Source organism: Aricia agestis, chromosome 3 (genome assembly GCF_905147365.1).
Source record: "Aricia agestis chromosome 3, ilAriAges1.1, whole genome shotgun sequence".
In the NCBI taxonomy this organism is placed as follows: Eukaryota; Metazoa; Arthropoda; class Insecta; order Lepidoptera; family Lycaenidae; genus Aricia; species Aricia agestis.
In genome coordinates, this window is record NC_056408.1 from 23170740 (window position 1) to 23183565 (window position 12826).

At 41.1% G+C, this 12826-nt stretch overlaps 2 protein-coding genes across 8 annotated transcripts in view; one reads left to right on the plus strand and one right to left on the minus strand.

Annotated features, from left to right (window-relative positions):
- Positions 1-12826, minus strand: part of LOC121725729 (protein hu-li tai shao) — a 63019-nt gene that overhangs the window by 26049 nt on the left and 24144 nt on the right. The gene's annotated exons all lie outside the window — the stretch shown is intronic.
- Positions 10448-12643, plus strand: LOC121725747 (putative nuclease HARBI1). Its single transcript, XM_042112839.1, has 6 exons — positions 10448-11032; positions 11252-11442; positions 11540-11675; positions 11812-11953; positions 12037-12324; positions 12413-12643. The coding sequence occupies exons 1-6, from the start codon at positions 10787-10789 to the stop codon at positions 12523-12525; spliced, it is 1116 nt and encodes a 371-aa protein (XP_041968773.1). The 5' UTR covers positions 10448-10786; the 3' UTR covers positions 12526-12643.

Consider the following 12826-nt stretch of genomic DNA (forward strand, 5'->3'; position numbering starts at 1 on the left):
CGGCCCATTCGTGCCGAAGCATGGCTCTCCCACGTATTAATTGATTGCTAATAATCAAAAAAGCTGCCTAGCCCTAGGGCATTAGTATTTCTTATGCTAGTCTCGTAATGCAATTCTGTCTGAAATAGTTCGAGTTAAAATTGTGAAACAAGAACTTAACTGTTCCAACCTAGGAAGTTTTGCAGTTGAGTAACTGCAAAATAAAAATATTCAGAAAGCGGACTAGCTGGAAAACACCGAAAACAAAAAAATATATTTTGATGGCGGACGAACGATCTCGTCGTGAAGGCTACAGCCTATACTCTACAGTTACAAAACTTTTATAGCTAAACAACCCAGCAAGAACTTTAACTGTATTAACGCCAATAGTCATCACTGCAATCAATCATTAGCAAATATCTGTAATGTGTCAGCCCTAGCGCGTAGTAATGGCGGGAGGTGAACGACCCCAATACCATGACATTTTGACATGAGCACATCGCGGCTCCGAGACGCCAGCCATTGCTCATTGCTCACAATTGATGGTAATTTGTATCCGACTATGCCGTTAAGGAGGTTAATGCGTTTGATGAATCAGATAAAGATAGACGGCCGTTACGGGCTTACTTCTTATAGTTTTTATTCGTATTAATCATAGTGCTCGTAGATAGTGGTCGTAGACTCTGATTGCTTTACCTGTAATCGCTTCAAAATTGTTGGACCAAACTGCTTGAACTTGTTCTGCATGTAGCTTCGCAGGGCTCGTTGGAACACAATTTAAGTGTTGAAGATGGCATAAAGTCATGAAGTCAAGAGGTCAATTTGTCATCACGTGTCAAACGCTTAGGAACCTCTGCCTCCAGCACTTGGGCAGTACTAGACTGCGGTCGCTGTCGCGGCACCACGCCGCCTCCTCATTACCGCGACTGTCCGCGACGGGCGACCAACGAGCCGTGGCGACTGGCGACTGCGAGATGATCGCAGTCATTACATATTTCGCAAACGCGATGTGGGTCACAGAAAAGTACTCGAAATGGTCTATCGTAATCTTCCATTGTGTCTAATCTAATCTAGAATCCAAACTGCGCTTTTTATGATTCATAAAAATAACGAGAATATAATTGTTACTACTTATTAATCAACCGTACTATGGTATCCTAAATTTTATAGACGTTTTTAAGATTCCTGCAACCGAAATCTCTTAGGCTGGTTTTATCGTCTATATGACACTCTCGTAAGTCAAATAGCGTCATGGTCGGTCATGGACTCATGGTAGAGGCGTCATGATGATGTTGTAAATGACGAAAGCGGGAGATCCGATTACCGTGGGTCAGGCACACGCGCAGGTCAGGCCGGGCTCGCCCGGCGCCCCACTGGTGCATGAAAACGCCTAGGTCACATCCAAATAGGTCATTGCGAGTATGCCATCGGATGTGTGTCTTTAAATGTTTTTCATGCAGAATTTCAGTACCAATGTACAAAATCTTTGAAAAACGGAGACCGTATTGTATAACGTATTCCAGATATAAGAAAGACAAGGCACTGGAGATGAACGCCGGTTGTTTAAAGTCGATGCAACAGAAACTAGCGCAGCCGACACTTCCAGGTATGCGGCAGGTATGCGGCTGACATGTGAACTGGGAAATGGTTAATGACAGAATCAGGTCCGTGGGAAGCCCCACGCCTTAATCGGATAACAGTGGGGACTCGTGTTTGTGGAGTTTCAGGCCGTGATGAAACTGTGATAACGGCCGACGACGTCTTCGTCGTGACATAACGCCCCACTCGGTCAAGGTGAGATTTAGACGCGTGTGCCGTATGCAGATGGCGGGCATTCGTAAACATTACACGGAGGACCGACTCCGTTTAATTACATCTGGCACATGCTGCCAACGTAGGAGCAGTAAAATTTGTGCGATAAATCAAATGAATCCGGATATTACAACGAAATTCTAGAGACGCTTGCGCTGCATACTGCACTCTATTCGAACAAAAAACAACAAGGAACTCCCTTAAAATATGGCCGAAGGCATCTGCCAAAACAAACTTATCTCGATATCCGGGTAAAAACCGACTTGGAATTATTAATTTTAAAGACACACGTCCGAAATAGACGATACCCGACAACGGAATGCGTTCAACGTTCCAATTTTAAATTCACAATCTTTTTTTCACAGGGCAGCTTTTTTACGGTATGGGCACGTAGTGCCGCGACCGGAGGAACTTTTATTCATCGGAGTTCATCTTATATGAATGAGTCTGGAAAAATATCTTGGCGTTCTTCGTTCTCAAATCCGGAACGATAAAGTATGACCCAAAAATAAAATCTTTAACGACAGACTGAAAGTAGTACACTCGAGGGCGACTCAAATTTTTATATTAAAAATATTTTCGCTGGATTCAAACTGGATTCTGTGCACACAGGAAACGCTCTATCGAAGTTTTATCTAGATCAGCGAGACTGCGAGTATCTCGCTTATCTCAGCTCCGCAATGCAGTAGCGTTTTGTGTGGGTTATGTTTGTTTGGTGTAATACTGTCTAGTGTCTACTATCTTCAACAGAATTTATCATCACCATTACAAATAGTAACTTCATTTGCCTTAGCATCAGTCTAACCATCCAGGTGGTTAGTGCGTCCGATGTATAGAGCTCTCTAGTCTCTAGTAGGAAGGACCTCGTCCACTCGACGGCCAAGGTCGGAGGCATCCGTCGATTAGCAGCCACATGTAAAACTATGGCCACATGTTAAACGTATACAACGATCGGCGTTTGCTCCAATCTCGGCCCTATTCCTCGGGCGGCACGTGTCAATTCAGCCTAGGTAGGGGCACATGAGTAATTGTTTATAAATAACACTAATATGTTGCACATTGAAATAAAACCGGAAAGCCCGTGCCGCTCAAAAATAAGAATGAACAAAATATAAATACCTCGAGTGAATGTAGCAAATGTACAAGTCGCAATGATGTAGGTCCTTATTTACTTCAATTAGATAGAGCGCTAGATTTTGGTTCGTATACACTATACGTATTTTTTTTGGTACGTCTGCGTCACGCTTTACAGTTTACACCTATCGAGTATCGATGTCATCGTAGGCTATCTTAGATGATCCTGTAGACTTAACCATACAGCAGTCGTATCACATACCAGCAGAACTAATACAACAAGGTAAGATAGATTCAAATTCTTGGTCTATTTAAGGGCTATCTTTAAATAAACCACTATCCGTTCAGTCGGTGATCCTACTAAGGAATTCTAAACAACCGAATATAACGAGTACGGATCGCTCGTCTTTCGTGCAGACTTTAATTTTGTTTTTCCACGTAGACCTGCAGTTTGCTGATGATAATCTTTATTCATTTATTCGGCAACAGACTTCCACGTACAGTAATTAAATCGTACGTTAGGGTTGGGCTCGACGAGGCGCAGGGGCGGGTGGTACACGGCTTGAAGCATCATCGACGCACGCAAAAACACTGTACTCTATGTTTCTGCAAATTAATAGGGCTTTTACTTTTTATACGTTTGTGTGCATTTGCCAATGCAAAAATATATCTTGCTAAGCCCACAATCAGTTTATAGGATTCAACCATATTCAACCAAAGTAAATAACAAAGATGCTCAACCGTATTATGTACACGCGATTCGCTTAAAGTCCCATCGATCGTGGAATAACGAGACACAATAGCTTGTCTATTGTTATCGCGGCCGGATGCGGCCGCTTAGGGCTTCATGAATAATTAAGGGTGGTTAAAAAAAGGCTTTCTTGTCAGTTTATTGTTGACGAGCTTTTGCCCGCGGCTTCGCTCGCGTTAAGAAGTATTATTATATACAAACTTTCAACCCCTATTTTTACCCCTTAGAGGTAGTATTGATCAAAATCCTTTCTTAGCGGATGCCCACGTCATATCATCTACCTGCATGCCAAATTTCAGCCCGATCCGTCCAGTGGTTTGGGCTGTGCGTTGATAGATCACTATGTCAATCAGTCAGTCACCTTTGAGTTTTATATATATAGATTGCTGAGACTCATCAAGAAGAAAATAAACAAAGAATCAGTAGGCGTCCTAAATATCCACACATGGAGGAGCCGCGAACCCAGATAACGCGAAACAAAGAGCCGCCTGACCCATTTCCACGTAACTAAGAACAACGGACCGACTCTTCGGGTCAAGTCGATCGACTATCTTTTAAACAGCTCTCTAGTCAACTTTCCTCAATTTAATTTACCAGTATTTAAGACTTAATCTTCCGAGAAAATAGTAAATTAATTTTTGGATAAAGAAGTCGAGGGATCGGAGGGGGATCAATGTCTGGGAATTTAATTAGACTCTACTACCGAATTGCGTATAAACAGCTGGTGTTTCAGTTTCAGAACAAAGGAGTGTATTAGTGGGGGTTTAAGTCGGCCCACGTTGGGCGCCACTCCGTCCGGGCGCGCGATCGATACCCGCCCGCTCGCCCGCACGCAACTACATTCCTGTACCGAGAAACGAATAAAAACTCATACAGCTTAATGAATGGGGGAGGGTTATGAAATACGATTTATAAAAAATATAATACTGTTGCCCCCGGGCCAGCGTCGGCCATTATACATGCAGTATACCCGCTGTCGTGTCCACCGTGTTCGTTATGTCGTTAGAACAAGAAACTAAAAATAATTACGCGCAATAAACTGCATCCCGGATTTTTAAGTGCAAGGGTAAAATCGTCGCGGTGTTAGTACATTCATTTCTTTTAATTACGGGTTTAACTTGCAAATTGCTGGCTCGGCGTGAGATTCGGAGTGGGAATCTAGACTTTACGGGGCTGAGCTAGGGCACGAAACGCGCCAGCGGGACGGACGGCTCGCATAATTGGTGGTGACACTCGTAGGCGGAAGCGAGGGCGCCGGCCGTCGAGGGCTTCCTTCGGGGTAGAGGTAGGGTCGCGTGACACGGGATGGCTTTTGAGGTGAGGGGCGGATTACTGCGACTTCCGAACGGCTTGTAAGCTGTAGACTTATCCGTGCACTCGTAACCTCGCCGCCTGTAACTTAAGCCGGGCAAAGAGTCCTGCGTCCCAACCGCGACGTAACCTATTTACTTACTACGTTATATTAGATTCTGAACAAGTTCTTTTGACATCACCAATTTTTTTTAATATCTTTTTAAGTTTTTTTTTTATAAACATGGTGAAGTTAAAGCTATTCTTACATATCGTTTTTGATATTTAACAACCCGTTGTTGATATTTAACAACAAGTGACTCCAGGACCCTCGCGACAATTCCCTACAGCCTACAGGGTACAGTCGTTTGTCTTCACTTATTGTAATTATTTATGCGGCACCAGCACAGGGGCGGGTGGGGTGACGTCACACGATGGTGTACGTACAAATCGATGGGAGGTGAACGACCAAGTGACGGCCCACGGCCACCAGACAGACGTGACATTGGCGTGCTCAGATCGGTCTAGCTCCGCAATCTTATGGCCGCCATTACAGTAATTACATGGAGATTCAGAAATAATTGCGTGGGTAGCTGCAATTTAAACACTATTTCGGCTAAATTATACTAGACTCTAGCCGTATTGACGAACTTAACGAGCGTCTAATGTCGCTAATACACGCTATGAACTCCTAATCTTCATCCACAGCTGCTCGTCTTCCGAGCATACCCTATTATTTACCAACAGAAAAATCGTTATTTATTGATAGGCAGACGGCGGCCCAATATTATTCGGTAGAGTTGACATAACTCTACCAAACAACATCAATGTTAAAGTCGTAATCTGTCGGTTGGGCTTAAAATAGTCTCGACTTGAAACACATTCATCTATGAATTCATTTCTCCGATAGTACATAATAATTAATTAGAAGATCTTTCGTTAACTTTAAATTCTATACTCTATTGTCTTTGCGATATAATACCCGCCCTGGATACAGTCTATTATTTCAAAACTTCGATGAAGCTATAAATGGAATATTGTAATTATTAGATAACATGTAACAGCCCACACGACACTCGATACACTCACCGCGATTAAATATAGCCTATATCCGCCCATCTCAGAGGTCGAATTGTCTAGACTAGAGTCTTGACATAAATTGTGTAAATAATAAAAATTTACAATATTATGAGTCATGAATCATAATCAATTTCTGTGCCTGTTAAAAGGATCTCAGTAAATTGATAAACAAAATAAACAAAGGTAAAGTTAGATTTCAAGGATGTTTTGGATTTACATGACAGTGCTAATCATTAATTATCTAACGTCCCTGTCGAAACGACGAATTCGATTTGACTAAGTATTTCCTGACTTTTTTGTTGCCGTTTAAGGCTTGCCGCTTGACCAAAACTTTTGCATTTAAGCCCCAACTTGTGTCTTGTACACCGGTGGCCCCTCATCAGTCATCACACACAGGCGCTCTGTTCATGACCTCGGCGTATCAATTCGGAATTCCTGCGGCTCACTAACTCCACTAATTACACTAATCAGCGCTTCAATGCCTGCCCATTCACCGCCCGGCCCGGCCCGGCCCGTGCGCCTGCGCATGTTGATACAACTGATACTCACACCACGTATAATGTGCGGAATCTTCGTGAATCCCATGACATAGGGCCGGAATGCAACGCCCGTGGCCGCCCGCCGCGATTTCTCAAGCGATACTATATATTACAATAATGAAACAAAACAAATCATATCATACCATTTTATCTGTAAACAAATTTTATGTACAAAAATGTCACAAATGCTGTTCTGTTGGTGAGTATATAAAAATAAATAAATAAATAAGTAAATAATGAAAATAAAGTTTAATATCATATGACACTGAAAGTGCTCGCCGCACCGCTGCCATTCCGGTGTGCCGCGGCCCTTATGCTCATCGCTGCTATTTGCTAAGCTTTCTTCTGGTTCCGTATACCGACTTTTACTGCAATCCAAAGACTCAAAACTTCTGTCCACCGTTCTGAATTTGGAACCACATTCAGAACGGGGGACAAAGTTTTGCATACAGCATACGGCATGCCGCATACTGGATTTATCAGAACGATCATGATGGCAAGTATGGTAGTTAATTTCCGTTAACCCAACTTCTTTTTTGGTTCTGATACCTTAGATTTTAGCTAAGTACAGACAAAAACTAAGAGCCCTATTTCACATTCAGAACGATGGACAAAGTCATCAATCATAATGGCAACGCTGGTTTTTCATCGTAGCCCAACGTAAACAGGGACCTTTAAAAAACAGTTAGTTTGACGGAACCATGACATATCCCAATCCCCTACCCTGTTCCCTTCCCTTCCCACTCTACCCTCCCCTATTACCCTATTCCCTCTTAAACGGCCGGCAACGCAGCATCATACGTGGGAGAGCCATGCTTCGGCACGAATGGGCCGGCTCGACCGGATAAATACCACGTTCTCACAGAAAACCGGCGTGAAACAGCGCTTGCGCTGTGTTTCGCCGAGTGAGTGAGTTTACCGGAGGCCCAATCCCCTAACCCCTACCCTATTCCCTTCCCTACCCTCAACTATTCCCTTCCCTTCCCTACCCTCCCCTATTACCCTATTCCCTCTTAAAAGGCCGGCAACGCACTTGCAGCTCTTCTGATGCTGCGAGTGTCCATGGGCGACGGAAGTTGCTTTCCATCAGGTGACCCGTTTGCTCGTTTGCCCCTTTATTTCATTAAAAAAATAATATCACATATTAACCGGTTACTAAAACATACAAATGCTCCCAGCAGAATCCTAACTAAAGGTTACATTGTACTGTAATTGCAAGTACTGGGTCAACAGGTCGTCGCCAGCTCACGACGACCACTAGAATGGAGGTACTGTTCTGCTACAATGTAGATGGTTTCAAGGCTGAACGGGACATGATTGCAGACATTTTTCAATTTAGGACTCGCATTTTGCAATAGTAGCTATCGTTTAAATATTATTTTTAGTTTTTACATTTGAATTAATATAAGTAGGTATGGATAATGGATATGATAAAACACAACTCAAGGAACTGTTACATTTAACAAAGTCAAATGAAGGGCAAGACATGAGAGTATTGAAATTATTATAATCGAGTCCATACTTTTTTCTCCAATCCCATTGAAGAAAAAATAAAACGCTCGCTCTACTATAGTGACGTACGCAACAAAACACGTCTTGTCGATCTCCGAGTGAACCAGCGAACTGGTTATTAGTGGCCGTTCGTTACAACCGTCGCGTAATTGAATATAATAATATGGAAATATGATTTAAGAACAAGCAAATAGACAAGTAAAGATGCATGGTAAAAACAATGATATTCTATGTTACTAACGTAACTAGATTGGAAGTTTACGGTAGCAACGCGTTGCCACTTCGAAGATGCCTGCAGGCATATCTCACATACATAATGACATAACGAATATATGACTTGACATTGTCTTTTGAACAAAAAAGTGGTTACGTATTTCTGAGAATCTTTTGTAAGACATTGCTACTCTAGTATTTTAGAAACTCATTGGGTAAAAACAATGTAAATCCTCAAAACGTTTATAATTTGTGCCAAAAGTATATCACTTTTGGCACAAATTACTACATATTGTGACATGACATGACATGACTGTACCGTCTATAAATAAATGTTGCAACTTGATATGTTGTCGTGTTCTATAAATTAAGTAAATACAACTCGCTGTGATGCTGCTATATGTCTGGATGGATATCCATTCTCCACAATCTACATATGTATATACGAGCAAATCAGGAATCGATATCTTGTGGATATGCGTACAACACTACGTTTCCGCCTACGTAACGTCTCGCGAGGGCTGACTCACCAGCGAGCGCGGTGTCGTCGACCTGCGCGCGCGCAGCCTTCGCCGTAGGGCGCTACCTCCCTCCCATCCCCGCGTTACATAACACGGCTACAACCGCGGTCCGCGCGAGCGTCGTGCTCGACGAAAGTAAACAACTGGCCTACTTCACGGGACCAGCGGCTGAGAACTGAGGAAGTGGCCTATTCGAATCGAGCACTCAATGCATCTGCAGTCCACAGTAGCAGGCTTCCTGGCCAACCGGAAAAGAGAACGACAAAAACCTACAGAGAACCGAGGCCTGAAAGTAAAAAGCGAGCTTTGTAATAACGACCTGCAAAAGGCAACAGAGAACATCAACAAAAAGGCATCAATGCAACGACGTGTGACGGTGATAGTTGGATACCTAATTCCAAATGCAAATTGCCAAAAATGTAACTTCAAGTACAAAACGCGTATGCAATGTGCACAATTTCAAAGCGAATTGAATCTAACGACCCGAATCATAAAGTCGTTACACGTTTAGTGGTCGTCGTCGGTTGCGACGTTACCGAAGTGGACGGAACGTTCCGGGGGGTGAGCACAAGAGGTACCGAAATGAGCATCGAACGTTGTGCACGCGCGGTACATAAAGTGACGTCACTTCTTCCAGTACACGAGCTCACATCTCTCCAGCGAAATGCGAATTCTGAAGCGACGCGGTAAGGAGCTCACTTGTTGCATCACTGGATTTCGAACTCTACTTTTCTTACAATATCCGATAATGTCGCCGGTTTTGATAAGGAGCTCACTTGTTGCGTATCTGGATTCGAAGCTCTACTTGCACTCTCTAATAATGTCGTCAATATCTGAGATTTTATCGTAGCACGTCTATTTCTGGAGAACCTTTTCGTGTCACAACATTGTTCATGTTTATATTCGGTATAAGGAGCTCACTTGTTGCTTTCCCAAAATCCGAATCTACTTTTTATTTTTTGATTGAGAGATTGAGTTGAGATTGCGAACTCCACTTTCTCGCGTTCTTTAAAAATGTCACCGATTTCCGAGATCGGCGCATAGCTCGTCTATTTATGGCGGACCTGTCCGTTTCATAACATTTACGCGTATTTATCAGGTCCGGATCGTTAGCCGGGGGTCTATCAGTGCGGAAAATGAACGAGCATACAAATAGATTTTGCATAGTGTCGATCGGAGCCGGGGCTGGTGGAGGGCGGCGACAGGACGCGGCAATTGGGGCCACGGGAAACGGGCCGAATGCGGTAAATCATCGCACGCAGGTGGATTGATAGGATCTATATTCTAGACGGGCCTAAAAAGATGCCTGAATGTCAACTGTCAGAGAATAAACTGCATTTTCGTCCATTAAAGACGCCAAGATATATGTATTTGTACAATAAACAAAGCACATGGGATAAGTCGTACCGACAGAATAGAATCTATGGAATGACCGTTCGAGCCATTTAAATGTCTGTCACATAAAAATAAACTGGCCGATTCCCATCACAAATTCGGAAGCTATTCCGACGAACGCTTTACATGTTAATGGGCCATCGACTCGGCGGTCAGAACGCTTTATGCACTTCAAAATGTTAAACATTTGGTGATGTTTTAATAATTAAAAAAAAACATCAGCTTCCTGTATGTAGCGGCGAGTGGCGAGTGGCGACTGTAGCTCTACCATGAGTTTAAAGCTATAGTATTTAACGATACTCGATACCGTCTCACGTAAATTTTTAGTATGGAAAATTTTACAGCGCCTCTAGCGGTCACTTGTGGAACTAAAATCGCTACCATGAGTTTACAATAAATACGTATCGAATAAAAACTCGCTAGCGACTAATGTTTTAAGCAGTTTCTCATGTGAATCGGTACCATGAGTAAACAATTTGACAGGTGGTATCGTAAAATACTGTTACTACAATAGTAAAATAACTCACTAGCCTTTTGTAGGGTGAAAGTGTTTAGTGTTGTGAAGAGTTTCATACAAAAGAATAATATTTAGTAATTTGCGCTTAATACGTTATATAAATATGTCCGGTAAAGCATATTTAGCGTGGAATATGTTAGCTTTGGCTTCACGAGAAGACGAACGACGTGAACAAGGACGATTTCAAGCTAGTGTACGAAAGTGTCTTGGACATCCACTTGAAAATTTGAGTGATAATAATTTTATTAAAGAATATAGGCTAAGCAAAGAGGCTTTCGAGTATTTGTGTGGACTCCTAAGAGCTCACACAGATTTGAAATCATCACAAAGAGTATCCCTTGACACAAAGGTAAGTTAGTACTTAGGTACATTGTATTTTATGAACTTATATAGTAGGGCTGCTGGAAGAGATTTCTTATTAGAAATAAGCAGATCCTTTGTGTCGTCTTTCTGTGTATATTATCACTGTCATATTGTCATTGTTTCTTGTGCACAATAAATTATTAAATAAATAATATACTTACCTATTTTGTAGACATATTTCTTCATAAAAATAATACAATTTTAGGTTTTATGTGCATTATTATTTTATGCACATGGCAGCTATCAGCGAATTACTGGCAAAGCTCATCATTTTTCCCAGGAGGCAATGAGTGTCTTTATTCATCAAGTAACACAAGCTTTAAACCATCCAATAATTTTAAAAAAATTCATAAAATTTCCAACGAGAAGAGAAGAAAGGGATACCATTAAACAAAGGTACTCATAATATAATATAATACTGCATAAACATATTGTATAAAACTCAATTAATATTTTCACACTAAGTGTCATACTGATTAATGTTTTTTTTTAGTTTCTTCAATAAATATGGCTTCCCAGGAGTAATAGGGTGTATTGACGGAAGTCACTTTAAAATATTTACACCCAACAAAGAAGAGGAGCACTTATATTTCTGTAGGAAACATTATCATTCTCTTAATGTGCAAATGGTTAGTATTTTAAGTTTAACTATGAACGATAAGTACTTAATTTATTTCATTTTTATAGTTTAAGTGGTAATTCAAAGTAATGTAAGTAGTATAACTTTATATCACATATTACAATCTACTTACCTATTTTTTTCAGATATGTGACCACAATTGTAACATCCTCTCTGTAAATGCAAAGTTTGGAGGTGCAACACACGATGCATTTATATGGGAGAATAGCAATATCAATGATTACATACAATCATTGCACAGGCAGAATGAGATTGTGTGGCTGCTTGGTGAGCAATCAATTTAGTTGTTAAAACTGATAATTAAACGGTAATTAAGCTTTGGACAAACCCTAATAAAGACCTTTTCACAGGCGATTCCGGTTACCCTCAACGGCCATGGTTGATGACACCCTATTTAGACCCGCCTCCAAATTCGATGAAGGAAGTCTACAATGGAGCTCACATATCCACAAGAGTTGTCATTGAGAATACTTTTGGGCGTTTGAAAAACCGATGGCGCTGTCTACATAGGGATAGGACTTTACACTATCAACCAGAAAAATGTGCACAAATTATTTTAGCATGTTGTGTGTTACACAACATTGCACTGAAATACAATATTCCGGATCCTGAGGATAATATTGGTGTAGGAACACAAGGTATTTTTAGTAAAATAAACTATGGATACAGATGAGTATTTAAAGTTAATTAAAAATGTTTAAAATATTGCGTGTTTACTTCTTGCAGAACCATTTGAACAAGATGAGCTGGTGTTTGTAAATGAATCAACCAGTAATGTATTACTCAGGGGGCGCACAATACGGGATCAAGTGGCAAGAAGACTTTTCCAAAGACGATAAAATCAAAAGACTAAAATTCTTTCATCATGTTATCCTATAATAATTGACCACCTGTTAGTTACATTTTAATTCAATGTGGCTTTTATACTCATAATATACTTAAATATGGTTATAATATGTCTACCTACTTATTTACCAACCCACATTAACATTCTTACACTATAAAATATTATAGTTAATAATAAATATTATAAAAATAAATATTGTAGCTTTGAAATTTTGAGAGACAAACTCTGACAAGAACATTATTTGAAGATAATAATAAATGTGGCTATGTGTCTAGTGTTGAGTAATGTGATCC

Excerpts from the sequence above, each read along its gene's own strand:
- LOC121725747 (XM_042112839.1), top strand. The coding sequence starts at position 10,787 with ATGTCCGGTAAAGCATATTTAGCGTGGAATATGTTAGCTTTGGCTTCA. Across the intron at positions 11,954-12,036 it reads TGAGATTGTGTGGCTGCTTG|GCGATTCCGGTTACCCTCAA; the intron begins GTGAGCAATCAA and ends ACCTTTTCACAG. Across the intron at positions 12,325-12,412 it reads TATTGGTGTAGGAACACAAG|AACCATTTGAACAAGATGAG; the intron begins GTATTTTTAGTA and ends TACTTCTTGCAG.